This window comes from Poecilia latipinna, unplaced genomic scaffold, assembly GCF_001443285.1.
Source record: "Poecilia latipinna isolate Pla-1442-1.1 unplaced genomic scaffold, P_latipinna-1.0 Scaffold2615, whole genome shotgun sequence".
In the NCBI taxonomy this organism is placed as follows: Eukaryota; Metazoa; Chordata; class Actinopteri; order Cyprinodontiformes; family Poeciliidae; genus Poecilia; species Poecilia latipinna.
Genome location: NW_015115231.1, coordinates 59,500 through 74,170, shown reverse-complemented (window position 1 = coordinate 74,170; position 14,671 = coordinate 59,500). Strand labels below are relative to the sequence as shown.

Here is a 14,671-nt window from a genome sequence, read left to right as displayed (position 1 = left end):
TGCAATCAACACTATCAAACTTTTTGCACACATCCTAACAATTTTGCCCATCCATCTTTGTAACAAGCTCAAGATCAGTGAAATTAGATAGAAATAATTGGGGGAAGTCCATTTCAAAATCTTGCCACGGTTACTAAGGTGAATTTAGCTCTGAACTTGGACTGTGCCATTCTAACACCTGAATATGCTTTGACCTAAAGTACTCCAATGCAGCTCTGGATTTACGTTTAGGTTTGTTGTTTTGTTGGAGTGGATAGGCTTGTAGTTTTGTGTCCCTTGACAAGTTTTCTTTTAGGATTTTCTGGGTTTAGGTTAATCCAACCTCAACTCTGACCAGCCTCATTGCCTCTGCTAAACAACTGCATTCCCCACAGCATGATATTGGCCCTGGGTATCACTGTGTCGAGTGTGGATCATGTGATAAGCAGCGTTAAGGTTCTCCCATTCTTCATCTGAAGCTGAATAGTCAACGTGCTGTGTTTATTGTATCTTGTGGGACTGCAGATGAAAACTAGCCAAAGTGGCTAACTCTGGCATAATATGTAATGCGGATAACAAAAACAACCTTCCAACTGGTTGCACTTAATGATTTTTAGGGGTATCCGAGTAAAGCAGGCTAAAAATAAATGTATGTCACACTTTTCAGATTTTTCATAAAAATGAATAACTTTGCACTCTATGATCAATCCCACTCACCAACACGCAACTTCTGTAAGCACAAGTTTATGTTTTTTAGTAACTTTGAACAAAGGACTGTTGATAACATTATCTGCAGTCTTGATCAGAAAATGCACTGCAGTTGAAAAAAAAAACTTCCACAAGCCAAAAAGACAAAAAGGAAACCAGCATCTCTATTACAAAGTACTTTTTTTTTTTGCCTTGCACAGCACCCGATTGTCCCTTCAGTAACACTTTGTATATTTCATAATAAATGTTTTGAGCCTGGATGTTGCTATGTACATTCACCTTATAGTTATGAAAGCAGAGCACTCAGGCATTTGGGATTTTGTGGGAATGAGAACTTTTTAAACCGCCTTACTTTTACCCAGAGAATAGGATAAGTAAGAGGGAGGGTGACCTCTGCAGAGCAGGAATTAATATTTCATCTGGGGTGAAACAGATTACGAAACTCTGAAATACAGCAGCTTGTCAACATGTGACAAACTTAGTTGCCTAGAAACTGCCATAGTGGTAAATACACTTGATCAAAATGATACTGTAAATGATCAAAATATGTTTAAATTGCTTGAGTTGAAATACTTGATCTTTGTGTATTACTGTCTGAGCACAATGTGCTTGAACACTGAGGGGAGAGCAAAACCCAGCTCTGGTTCAGCTTCTGGCATTGGGATTCCTCAGTGCTGATACAGCCATCCATCTTTAGTCAGCTGTTGTGTGGGCTGAGGGTTTCAGAGTTATTTATAGCAGCCCTGGACAGCTGCTTCACACAGCCAACTTCTGTTGTCAGCAGAAATAAGTCCCTGGGCCACAAATATCCAATTATTGGGTCCTTTACAGGCTTACTGGGTACCTGACATAGTCATTGTCACTGCTACTTAAATGTCTTTTTTAGACTTCATATATAATCACTATTGTCTCAGTAGGATACAGTTCTGGCTAGAGGCTTGCATGGATGCTTGAGCAAGAGTCTCAAATTCATTTGTGTTTTTCATTTTGTATTTTAGTCGTACATTGCTCATTCTCAATAAGATCATTAGATCTGCACAATATAATGAAATGACAATATAACTGGTAAACATTGCAATAACATTATCAGGTCTTATAGATTTATATTTTCTTCTTTTCTTCAGTAAATTGCCTTTTTTAGAGTCTGCATAGTCCAGTTAGCGATTAATCAATTCCTGAATTAGTTGACAATTATTTCATTCATTCATTCATCACAAATCATTGTTTCAGCCCTACTGGAAACATACAGAAACAACTTATTCAACATATATTCTGCAGAGCTAATGGCAATTCTTAGCCTCTAGAGGCTAATGACCCGCTAGCGGAGGGTGATTACTTCACAGCCTACTTCCACACATCCTTATTTAAAACAAATCTACAAAATATAAAATTTAATCCCTAGAAACATTTCTAGAGATTAAATTCGCCTCTAGAAATTTCTAGACATTTCTAGAGGCGACGACACATTCGCGCTTTTAGATACATTTTTACCCAGAATGCAAATACAAAAAACCGTGAGTGAAACGGTGACTGGGACTGACTAGTATATATTCCATTGAGGGAAAATTAGTTTCACATCTGCTCAAGAGACCCCTGGTGGTTGAAGAAAAATCCACATATAAACCAGAAAATACAATATATGGAAAAAAAAAAACACTGAATGCTCTCTGGTATGAGGAGGCAGGCCAGATCCGGCATTGTTCAGGGGGCCGGACCAAATGACGTAGCGGGCCGGATCCGGCCCGCGGGCCGTAGCTTGGGGACCCCTGCTCTAAATAAAATTGTTCTTCAAAAAAACCATATAGAAGGTAGCAAAGTGAAAAGAATCAACTCTTCTAAGCAGAACAATCAGGGATTTTTTTTTTTTAATCGCTCATTAGATGGACGATCTTTAGCCTCATAACCACTTCCAGTTGGGTTGCAGAACGTCTCTGCTGCCATGGCGATTTCACACTTATATAACAATGCCTTTAGCTGAGTTCACAAACATGAGTTCTCGCACAAGAGCCCATAAAGTAGATGGGGGGTTATAGCAATGCAGTAAAGCTGAAGCCAGCTCCACAGAGGAATCCTGCAGACAGAACGGGGCGAGCTCAGCTGTGACGTAAACAGGCCATTGATTATGGGTGCTGATGCACCATTTGCACTGCTAAATTTAGAAGGAGAGGGTTCCCTTCTGCTGTAGCAGGGCTCGCCTACCGCTCTGCATTCTGCTGCAGAGCAGCACACTGAGGCAACGTAGGCCAGAGCAATGTGTCAGCTGCTCAACTGGACTTCACAACAGGAATATATGTCAGCTGGGCATCATCTTTAATATTAAAAACTAAATGCATGCATTCATTGATGGATTCACTCAAATACATAATGTCTCCAAGCTATGATACAGCTGAGGGAATGATGCAAAGTCAACATGATGCAGTCAGCTGGGTTTCCTGAGAAAGCTTTTTACTTTTTCAGGAAGTAAAAAGCTTCCTGAGAAGCTTTTTACTTGCTGCATTCCCATGCTGCATTGTCCCAAGATGCATGGGACAATGCTGCTTGATTGTCCCATATTCTAATACAGAATATAAGGGTGGGAATTTATCATATTGCATATCATTTATTGTGATAAATTTGTTATGTGTTTTTAGTCATTAAACTGTCAAAGGGCAGCAAAGTGAGTGACGCATTGAATGTAAAAAAAAAAAAAGAAAAGAAAAAATTAAAAAGGGTGGAATGGTCAGTCCTCATTTCCAGTTGATATCAAAGTCTATGTAAGTAAGATTGCAGTGGGTTCCAGATCCCCCAGAATTTGTCTGACATTTGATGAAGATCGTGAGTCAGTTTTTCAACTGGGATAAAATCTGAGATTTGTGATATCCACGTATCAACTATAGCGGCCTGTGGTACTGACCATCTCAGTAGTAAACATTTCTTGGACAGAAATAAGAGAATTACAAGAAAAAATTTAGTATCTGCATTAAGTAGAATGTCTGGAGCAGGATTAAAAAGAAAGAAGGAGGGGATCAGTAGGAACTGCTTACCAACGATCTCTTGTATCATCATCAGATGAACCAATTAAATGTGCCCCTATGTATTTTGCATTTATGGCAAAGCTCTGAATCATCAGGGAACATCCTCTGAAGGATAACAGGTCTATCATAAGTTTGGTAGAAGAATTTAAAGTTCTGCTCATGTATAGAAATCAAAGTGCATTTTGGGAAGACTGTGTTTCTTAACACCACAATTGCAAAATTGTGTTTTTCGACATTAGTGGAATATCAACAAAGTTTTACGCACATTTATAATGGAAACACTGCGAATAACGTCAAGCTAAATGCTAAATGAGACGAATGCCTTGATACCCTGCTTTCCATTCGGTGTGCTCACAGCGGATTGCTGTTTGGCTGTGATTTAGGCTGTTCTGTTCCTGAAGCTGCACAGACAGCAGCGCAGCTACTTGAACCTAAAACAGGACAATTAGTTCCATCCACCTCCACAAACATGGCTCTGCTGTGTTCTGTCAGCGTGACACAATCAGTATAATTCATGCAGAGGCAACAGAACCGCTGGAACAGAATGGATGTTTAGAGAGCAGCTACCAGGAGGGACTCATAATATCCTCTGGCAGACCGTAGAGGTCAGCGGGCCGCCGCCGCCCCCCAAAAACAATGGCGCACCTTAGCTATGCTCAGTAGTGACTCAGTTCATGTTAATGCCTCAGTCCTGCAGTCCGTCACTCTACGAGCTGAGAGGCCAACACCTGGTGAGTTCCACAGCAACACTCAGCATGGGACACTGGTGAACAACTTCTGCTTCTCAAGCTGCCCAAGAGCAAATGTTGCTTCTCCTGCACTGTCAATTTCAAAGTGCCATTCCAATAATATCCAATAAAAATTCAAAGAGGTTTGTTGACAAGACAGTGGAGCAATTAAAAGAATTCTAAGCACTTAATATCCTGAAGATATGCTGAGAAAACAACCTGGGATCAGAACAGAGTGATCTTTAACTTTGTTGGCCTGACCGATAACCAGTTAGTCAAAAACTAAAAATTGCATCTTTTACTACATAGCTACATGAGAACCTCGCACTCTTCAATGGGACATTGTTACTGAATGAAAAACACTTGGTAACATCGTTATTGGTCCCCACACTCACAATTCTTTCAACTGAACAGTGAGATGGTTTTACACCCCAACGTTACGTAGACATCAACCTAGTTGTACTGCTGTAACCGATCTGAAAACCCAACTGTAGTAGCCACCAAGACAGAACGGATTTAGACCAAATATCGCAGAATTAAACACGTTTTCATGAAAATATCACAATTTAAACAGAAAAATAATGATAGCAACCTTAAGACAAATCTGGACAGTTTATCTGCAACAAAAGTTGATTTGGTGTTTAGTTGCTCTTCAGTTAGCTATTTGCAGTAACAGTGAGGTGTCTAAAGGGACAAAGAAGCTATTTAAAAGGAAATAGTATTTTCTCTGACATTTCTACCATCATTTGCTGACAATAACAAAGCTCAAAGGATTACAGCAAAGTTACTCTTTATTTTTATCCTCTGTTTGGTATGGATCACGCTGGATTTGGAATTGCTCAGAGTAAAGACAAGGGACACATTAGCAAATTAGAAGTCATTGAGGTCAATGATTAAATTTCAGTAAGGTGCAGCCCAATTATAAATAAAAAAAAAATCATATGAACAGATTTTGAAAAGAAGACTTGTCTTTGAGAAGCAGAGATTTTTGATCCCACACAGCCTGGACCTACAGAGATTTGTAGCATTTGACAACTTTTGGTTTATGAAGATTTGAGTACCTGCGACAGACTGGCGACCTGTCCAGGGTGACCCCGCCTCTCGCCCGGAACATTAGCTGGAGACAGGCACCAGCAACCCTCCCGACCCACTAGGGACAAGGGTGTATAGAAAATGGATGGATGGATGGATGGATGGATGGATGGATGGATGGATGGATGGATGGATGGATGGATGGATGGAAGATTTGAGTACTTCATAAACTTAATTCATATAAATCTAATTCAAGTACTTGTTACCAACTGAAGTAATTTATTTAAGTTGGATCAATTATTCTCTTTTTTCAGTGTTAACTTAATTTTAACTTCTGAAAAAAGGGAATCAAGAAATATACAGGTAGAGTTTGGTCTCTCCTAATTACAGTATATATATAAAAAAAATTATCACTGCTTTCATTACATCTTGAAAGTGATAACAGAAATTCATCATTGGTTTCTTGATTTCTGAGGAGCGATGTGACAACTAATCACAGCAGTAATGCAGCACAGCATGAGCAGCTGCCTGTCACCTCTGACCTCTGTCCTACCTAACACTGTGTACACTCTGTCCGTATCCCTGCTTCATCCAGTCACATTGTCCTTCCATGACACAAAATTGATCTCTTCCTGTTTTTATTACACAAGAGTCAAGACTAATCAGCAGCTCAGTTTACATAAGCTGTGTTTGGGATGATAAGTGTGTCATATAATATATTTAAAACCACTGGGCTTAGCAAGTTTTCTAGGGGAAACCCCAAGAAACGATCCCAGTATCTGAGTAGAAGGAGAAAATAAAACAAAAATAATCTGACTGAATGCTGATTTGTGGCCGTGTGCATTTCCTGGCACATGTTCACTTACTGACATTACAACTCTCCACAAGCTTCATTTGTGGATCCCACAGGGTAAAACTAAAACACTACTGACTCAATAAGGTCACACCAGGCCTACAAATGGATCACTTCCTCCATGTCCTCTCATTTACAAAGTCAAGTTGTCAATGACATAATATGGTGCTTTCAGGACAAGCTAGAGCTCAGCAGGCTCAAACAGAATGTGAGTGTATCATCTGTTACTGTTGGTGCTTTGTGCTAGCTTTCACATTATCATCACAGATTTTAAAACACTAACACACTTCCCTGATAAAGAAATTACTGAGCATATGATTTGTCAATGGATCGCATCAAACCTCCAGTAGCACACAGAGACTAAAACCACTTTTAAACCGCCAGAGGGAGCTAGCTTGCAGATGCTAACCACAAGCTAGTCATTGTGAATATGACCCCACAAGCTAAGAAATTGGGGTTAACCAGTTATTTCATATTAGCTACTTTATATTCTGTGGCCATATTCAGATGTACAATACACTCATGAAAGTACTCCAAAAAATGACAGAAACTATTCCTGTTTAAAAAGATTTGGCTTAAAGTGAAAGCTGATTATTTCACGCCTGCAGCCTCTGTATTGTGTTTTAACTAGCAAAAACAGATGAAATGCTGAAGAAATGTGACGTATTGCGTTACATATTATATAATATTTAGTCAAAATATTTGTCTAACACTAACAAAACATTTAGTCACACACTTCTCCTTTCCAACAATATGTGACAGCTGCGGCTGAAGCATTTGAGGTTCTAAAAGTCTTGTTGCTGGTTCCTTCCACAGACTTTAATCTTTTATATGGTCATCACAGATAGATTTTTATGCTGTGTTCTTTACAGGGAAAAATCTGGAGTTACAGTTGACCTAATATGGTGTTTTAAGGACTGACGATGATCTGACATCGATTTCTTTATGGATACCTTCTAACTTCGGAGATAAAAGGAAATAAATGCTGTTTCTTTAACCTTTGTAACTGGTGCGTGAGTTAGTGATTCAGATAACATTCAATCAGCAGTGTCACTGAAACATCCCTATCTGTAATCAAAACCTTTAAAACAAATTATTGAATGAAATATTCTGTTTTAGTTTAGGGGGATTTTTAGCTCTTGTTCAGCTAAATGCTACACAAACAAGAGGTCACCAAATTATTTAACTTACACAACACTCAGGAGGGAAATCTGTAAGTAGTGCAACTCCTTCAAGTCTGCAATATTTTTATTCCTGCTATTTGCTTTTCTGCACTAAAATCACAAATCAAACTGCATTAAAGACATGCAGGAGTAGTTCCTGTCCATCAAGTGTAGCACGCACACACACACACACACACACACACACACACACACACACACACACAACAATGATAATTTCTGTATTTTCACCTAGAAATGGAGTTAGTCTGTTTCTGTAAAAAGACCAGTCTCCATTTAGAGCATGTTTTCAGTGAGCAGTTTGTTAAGAAACTCTGGAACTGCTTGTGAACTGCAGAACATGCAAGTTGTTTACAAAAGCAAAGTTAAATGTGTGAGGCCAAAAAGTTGATATACCTCCTAATTTTCTGTTCAGCACACATCTATTATGCAACTCTGAAAATTATGATGTAATTGTTACAGATTTCAGGTATAAATGCTGATGTGGTAACTAAACTTGTGGTAGCAGAGTCAGTCTTTGCAGAAAAACAGCCTAATCAGAGTCCTTGTAATAAGAGCACATATTGACAAATCCGATCACACTGCTCTGTTCAGTCCACCTCAGCATTTCAGAAAATCCCCTTCCTCACTCCAGGAATTATCGTGCAGCACAAAGGCCAGTACTAGAAAGAAAAATAAAGAAACTCAGAAAAGTGCAGACTATTAACGATGAAATCTTTGTCAACGTAAACCTGCGTCTACCCTAAATATCATTCAAAAGCAATACTGCATTATGATTATGATTGCAGTTTTTTTGTCTAATCATCCATCTTTAAAAGGCTGACCTGCCAATTCTGATTTTAGGCAATACAGATTGGTGTTGTCTGAAAAGTTGCTAAACGTAGTGACAAAGTTGCTAATTTGTAAACAGTGGGGTGGCTACTGCTAACTGTGCACATGCAGACGTGACCTGCAGGGCGGTCAGTCCTGTGAGTAGAAGGAGACAAGGGCTGGTTTTCAGACCTTTGGTTTCAAATGCAAAGATCGGCCGATCATCGATTTCCCCAAATTAAGGAAATAGGTGCTCTGATAAATTAATCTTCATAAATTTCACTTCATATAAAAAACTATTATCATCGGTGTTATTTTTATGATTTTTGTCTACTGTTTGTATTTCAAGAGCATCAATAAATATTAATAAATTCGATAACATGATTAAACAGCTTAGTGATATATAAAAGAAACATTTTTTAATCACCATTGTTATCGTTATCACAACAGTACAACATCATAGTCCATATCATCCAGTCCTATGTATTATATTGCCATATCACCCTAATGTTGAAGATGACTAAAAAATTAGTTGTGCTTATTCATGAAAACCAATATTCCCCACAATGCATTGTTATGAATAAGGAAAGAGTGAGTGCTTCTTATGGGGATGTTAGGTGTTACAAAAGGAAGACAAAAGCAGATAAAATGTAGACAAACGAGCGATGTGATGTGAAATGAGCCAACATACATGAGGTGATGAGAGGGGTGGGGGGTCTGACGGTATGCTGAGCTGGGTCCACACACAGCGACTCACTTGGCCAGCTTCATCTCTATCTGCTGGCGGATTTCCTGTCGCTCTTGGTCGCTGCGAACCGGGAAGATGTTGCGGTCCTCCAGCTCCTGTTTGCTGGGCCTGTTCCGAAGCTTCACGGCCAGGAGCTCTTTCCTCATCCTGCGGGGGAGTGTTCCTGTTGAAGTTCAGAGCACACTTTGGGTAAGGGAATGGTAGTTTTTCAGCCGCCATCATGGCCAGATTTACAGGGAAGACAGGAGGTCAAAGCTGCCAAATACTAGCAGCAGTATTATGTAAAAATCTACTTTTATGAGCTTTACATAATTTTATAATGTTATTCCTTCTTCAAAAACGTACCTGGAGTGTTGCCTTGATTCTTTCATGCAACTTTGAGAAATACTTTAATCTCCATGGCAACCATTCATCTGTGCAGAACACCTGGGTGGACCTAGGTCTGCCTTTGAAGCACAGCTTCTCCTCTGAGCTGTAGTTTCTAACCCTCACAGAGCAGGCCTCCCCCCACTCCCCAACTCAGCTCCTTCAGACTAGCCAGCAGCAATTAGCAAACACCTGATGGATCTGTGCATAAGCTGAGCTCATTATAGGAGCTACTTCTCAGAGCAATGCTGGTAAAAACATTGTTAAAGGGTTAATAGAGGAGCCATGTTGTGATGACTTTCTGAAGGTGGAGTTTCAGAAAGAGACAAAGGCCCAATTTTAAGGCGTAAAATTACTTTTAAAGTAAAATTTCTTTTAAATCACTTTTGATATATACAGCAATTTTATAACAACTAAAGGTAACATAGATAATTGATTGTGCTATAAAATGACACTACGTGCCTGGAGAACACAAAATACTTACACTTTAAATAAAAATGTATAAAGTGCTAATGTCCAACAAAAAAACAGAGAAAGAAGAGATTAGGTTACCAGAAAAACAGTGAATGAAAAAACAAGTGCAGAACTGAAGGGGCTGTTGATTCTGAGAGAGTACAGACTGGACCAACTACCATTCTCACCACTGCTGTCATTAATTAGTTGCACTATGTTTTATAATTATGTCTTTGTAATCTTTGTATTTATTAAAAACTTGTCATTATGATATCATGTCATATATTTTCAATATATGTAATTGAATAAAACAGACATTTATTTGTGGAAAGCTGCCAAAATAATAATAATAATAATAATTGTTTTTAGTCCAACAAGTTTGTCTTTTGGCATGTTGTGTTTAGCTATCCAGCCCAAAGTGTATCCTTATTTTAGAGTTGTATAGTGACGAGCCTACAGATGTGATGCTGAGGTGGTAAGATGTAATGCTAAAATGTTTATTTTATGGGAAACTTCATATTGTCAACACTTGTGTTATGTACTACTGATACATGGCTGTATAATTACTCTGTAAAAATAATAAAAGTGTAAGTTCTAAAAAATAATAATTGTTTTTTTCCCCTAAATTCCATTCATTGAATATTTTTTCTCTAAGTTCATGTGTTACAAAGTAAAGTAGCATTTTATATGCTCAAAGAAAAACAGAAAAACATCCATATAAATATGAAGTTTCTGACAAAAAACAATCTACTGTTAAACTATTAATTTAAAATCATATCAAGAAGATAGATTACAGTGCTAATAGGAAACATACAGTAAGGTTCTTAGATGTGCATTTGTTTAAAAATGTCCATGTTATTAACGCTGAAGGTGCTGCTTCCCCTGTAAAGACACGGTCCCTTAGTACTTAAGGAAAACTTATGGAATTTGTTTTACAGGTTTCAAATTTTAACCACTAGATGTCAGTGGATCCAAAATGAACAGCTTTGAGAGCTTTGTAATAATGTAATAATCATCACCTCCTGCTTTACAGATGCATTTGTGAACAAACCACATGGTTCAACCAATAAGCCACATGATATTTAACCAGATATTAGCATGAGTGTTAGGAATAATATTTTGATATAAAATACTACCTGGGTAAAAGTAAGTTGTTTTCCCATGAGGATTTCATTAATTAGATGGAAAAGGTATATTAACTAGGGTAGTTTAAAGTAAGTGCTCCATAAGCCTAACAATTTGTTGGCCATTAAGAGTCTACTGTCAGAGAAGAGTCCAGAGGATTTTGAGAATACAAGTTTTTCATCGCAATTCTATTACTTTTATTTGATAAGGGTCCCTCATTCACATCTTAAAAGTCTATGGTTCTTGACTGGGTGAATATTAAACACCTCATTCTGATGTTTTAAGATGAAATAATTCAACTCCAGCAACTTCACCTAAAAAGATACAAAACCTCTAGAGGTGTGCTGATCGATCGGCCACTGATCATGATCAGTCAATTTCTGTGAAACAGTATGTAATCAGTGATCGCTGATCACCATCTCTTATTGCCGATCACAAAAACCGATCACCTGCATCTCATACTTTGCACTCTGTAGAGGTCCAGTTGCAGCGTCTCTCCCTCTTTCCTTCACACTGCACAAGCAAACAGCAGCAAATAAGTGATGTCGTGTGGAACTTCAACACTCTCAGAGTGAATGTGGAAGTTTACACATTGTAACAGAAAAATACCTCGGAGGCATACATATACAATTTGAAAAGTAAAATGTTAAATAAATTTAATTAATATTCATCCCAGATTGGCATCATTGCTTTTGTAGCCACTAGATATCTACATCCAATCAACCAAATGCTGGAACCGGACTTTTGTTACATCTGTGCTAATGTTGCAGCCCAACAGTTTAACAGTTTTTGCCCTAGTCACTGTTAGATGTCCAGGAATTAGGCCACCACAGCAGATGCTGATAGGCAGCTGGAAGTTCACGCTAGCAAGTGTGCCGTTCATCATCGCTTCTAATCTGCCTGTCATTCCCTGGCTGGAACGGCCATCAACAAAGATTAGATTGCTTAATCATCCTCTGGAATGACGCCTACATTTAGTTAGCTTTGTGCGCTACGCAACAGGGAGAAAGAAAAGAAAATATTAAGGCACAACTCTGGTGCCAGCACACCTACCAGAGATTACCGACTCATTCCAACTGTCCTGGTCGTTGGTGTACTGATCCAGGCGACAGTTCTCCTTGTTCTCGTCTGATCTCTTCTTGCCGTCCATCTCCCCAAGCGACTCCCTCTCCATGCTGGACGTCCGAGACAGCCGGCCATCTGCTCTGCGCTTCGGGGAACAGCGGGCTTCCTTCGTCTGGAAACTGGAATCACATGTCACAAGATGGATCTTTCATTGTCATCTTTGGTAAAGCAGCAAAGGAAAAAAAATGTTTTGATCGATGCAAAAACAATTAAAAACAAAAACAATTCAAATGCTGAATTAAAAATAAGCAGGAATGTTAAGCCTCATTCACGCTACACGATTTTAGAATTGTCGGCCGACTTTCAAATTCTGAGACCACACAAGAGCAGAAAATCGTAGGTAAAACAGGTTTGATCATGTTGTTATAAGGGGAAAATCAGGGCAAAAAATCATGCCGTGTGAACTGGGCTTTAACAGTTTGTGAGACAAACACAAACTGTTTTTTTAGGTTACTTATGTGAGACCAACCCAAAAACACTGTACAATGTTGAAGTCTACAAAAAGGGGTACATGGTTTTTTAAGTGTTTTAAATAACTGTTTTTCACTTCTGATTTTTTCAAATGTAATTAACACTGAGCTCTTGTGAAGAAGGAATGGGCAAAAACATCTCACGCTTTTATTTATTTTCTGAAAACCCCCCAGAAAACATTATTTTATAGGGAAATGTAAACCTGTAAACATCACAGAGACTTAACCCAAAAAGATCTGAAGATGTATTTGGCTCAGAAGGCGGTTATGCAAAGGTTTGACCCCGGGGGAATTGAACAAAAACACATGACACACTTTCCAGACTTTCATTCTTAAAAGTAACTGGAAAAACTCTGAATTGTTTCCTATCAATTATGACAATTACAATTATGACTATACTGAAGTTTGAGGCTATGAACCGACCAAATATGGGCAAAAAAGGTCAAGAGATATATTCACATCCGAAACCCTGTATCTAGAACATTTTCAGTCATTAAATGAAAAACTTTCCCAAAATCTCTTTGCATTTCAACACCAACATTAGGCTGACCTCTCCTGTCTGTGTTTGGTGGCCAGGGCACGATGCAGTTCCTCAATGATGCAGCTGGGGGGCAGTGGCTGGTGAAGGGCCCCAAGGTGCGGAGAGCCAGTGGGTGTAGAGATCCTGCCTCTCAGCAGGGATCCGTGAGGTTCTTTGGGGAGTGTGAAGTTCCTTGGTAATGTGGCGGGAGACTTTTTCACTGGAACTGGAGGAGCGCCTGAAGAAGCAAACAGTCAGACACTCTTACCAGAATGCATGTCTGTCTGTTCGTCAAGGTCAACTCACCATCTAAGCTGCCCAGCCTGGTGAGCAGCTTGACAGGAAGACTTGGCGGAGGAGGGGTGCTGGCTCGTCTCTGGGGCTTGGCTGCCACCATTTCCTGTTTCGCCTCAGCAGCCTCTGCTGTTTCCATCGTCTGCTCCTCGCTGGAGTTGCTTAGTGACACGTTCCCGTCTTCTGCGTCTTCGTCCTCGCCCTGACTGCTTTCTCCAGCCACCTTCGGATCTTCTTCCACATCTTGAACTGAAAAGGGAGCAAGGCCTGGTTTGTTTCTGAAGTCTCTGTCTCCACCTGGTGGACCATCTCCTCTCAGGAAACAAATTTTACTGCATACTTTTATTTTTTAGTTAAATATACTGAACACAAAAATCTCACTTCTGTTAACAGCAATTTATTTACAATCAATTAGATCAAGTTACTATTCCCTATTTGATGTCCAGCATTTCAATTTCAAATAAAAAAAATACTTTACTGATCCCAAAGAGAAATTAAATTACTACTCCAACATGCTGGCATAATGAGTGTCATAATTCTAGTATTCTCAAGTTCTTGTCATACTCCAGAGCCAGGCAGAGAATGTCTTCATGGAATATGTTACTTGGTGTCTTATATCACCAATTAGATTTGGCTACAGTGGTGTCCAGAAAGTTATGTTTCCATTGACCACATAATTGCGCAATTTGAATTTTCAAAAACCAATTTGCTAAATGGAAGCAAACTCCCGTTTCGGCGCTGGGTGGAGGTGGTTTTTTGGCCATACTGAAATTTTCCTATTGAACAAAACTGGAATGGAAACACATTACACAAGTCATGTGATCAACAACTGAATGATTCTGCAAAGGGAATTGAAAAAGACAATGACAGAAAGTGGTAGGAGGATGATGGTGCAGCATTTATTAATGTGTGATTTTAACTGTGTTTCTTTTTAAAGAAAAGGTAACACTTTATTTGAAGGGGGTTGAATAAGACTGACATGACACTGTCATAAACACCTGTCGTAAACATCAATAAGTCTTCATGAATATTTATGACTGTTGTCATAAAGCGTCATTCGGTAAATTGTGACACTTAATACAAAGTTGACATTATTCAAAATGTCTTTGTTATGACAACTTGACATTAACCAAAAAATAATTACTGGTATAAATTTGTTATAAAAGTATTACTGATTGCACTTTAAAAATGAGGTAACTTTATGTTATTAAAGGTAAAGTTTAAACAGTAATGATTTCTTGGTTAATGTCAAGTTGTCATACAAC

At 38.8% G+C, this 14,671-nt stretch overlaps 1 protein-coding gene across 6 annotated transcripts in view; it reads right to left on the bottom strand.

Annotated features, from left to right (window-relative positions):
* Positions 1 to 1,324: 1,324 nt before the first annotated feature.
* The window catches only part of phactr3b (phosphatase and actin regulator 3b), a 38,290-nt gene continuing 24,943 nt past the window's right edge, over positions 1,325 to 14,671 (bottom strand). For 4 of the 6 annotated variants that reach the window (XM_015020605.1, XM_015020610.1, XM_015020609.1 and 1 more), the window contains 5 exons: positions 13,419 to 13,655; positions 13,143 to 13,350; positions 12,051 to 12,241; positions 9,059 to 9,216; positions 1,325 to 1,336 (listed from right to left, as the gene is read on the bottom strand). In XM_015020605.1, coding sequence (XP_014876091.1) covers positions 9,059 to 9,216; positions 12,051 to 12,241; positions 13,143 to 13,350; positions 13,419 to 13,655 — 794 coding nt within the window. In that variant the 3' untranslated portion in view covers positions 1,325 to 1,336. Of the gene's footprint in view, positions 1,337 to 6,996; positions 8,158 to 8,702; positions 9,217 to 12,050; positions 12,242 to 13,142; positions 13,351 to 13,418; positions 13,656 to 14,671 lie in introns of those variants that run through there. The other 2 variants (XR_001422641.1, XM_015020606.1) reach the window with 2 other exon arrangements.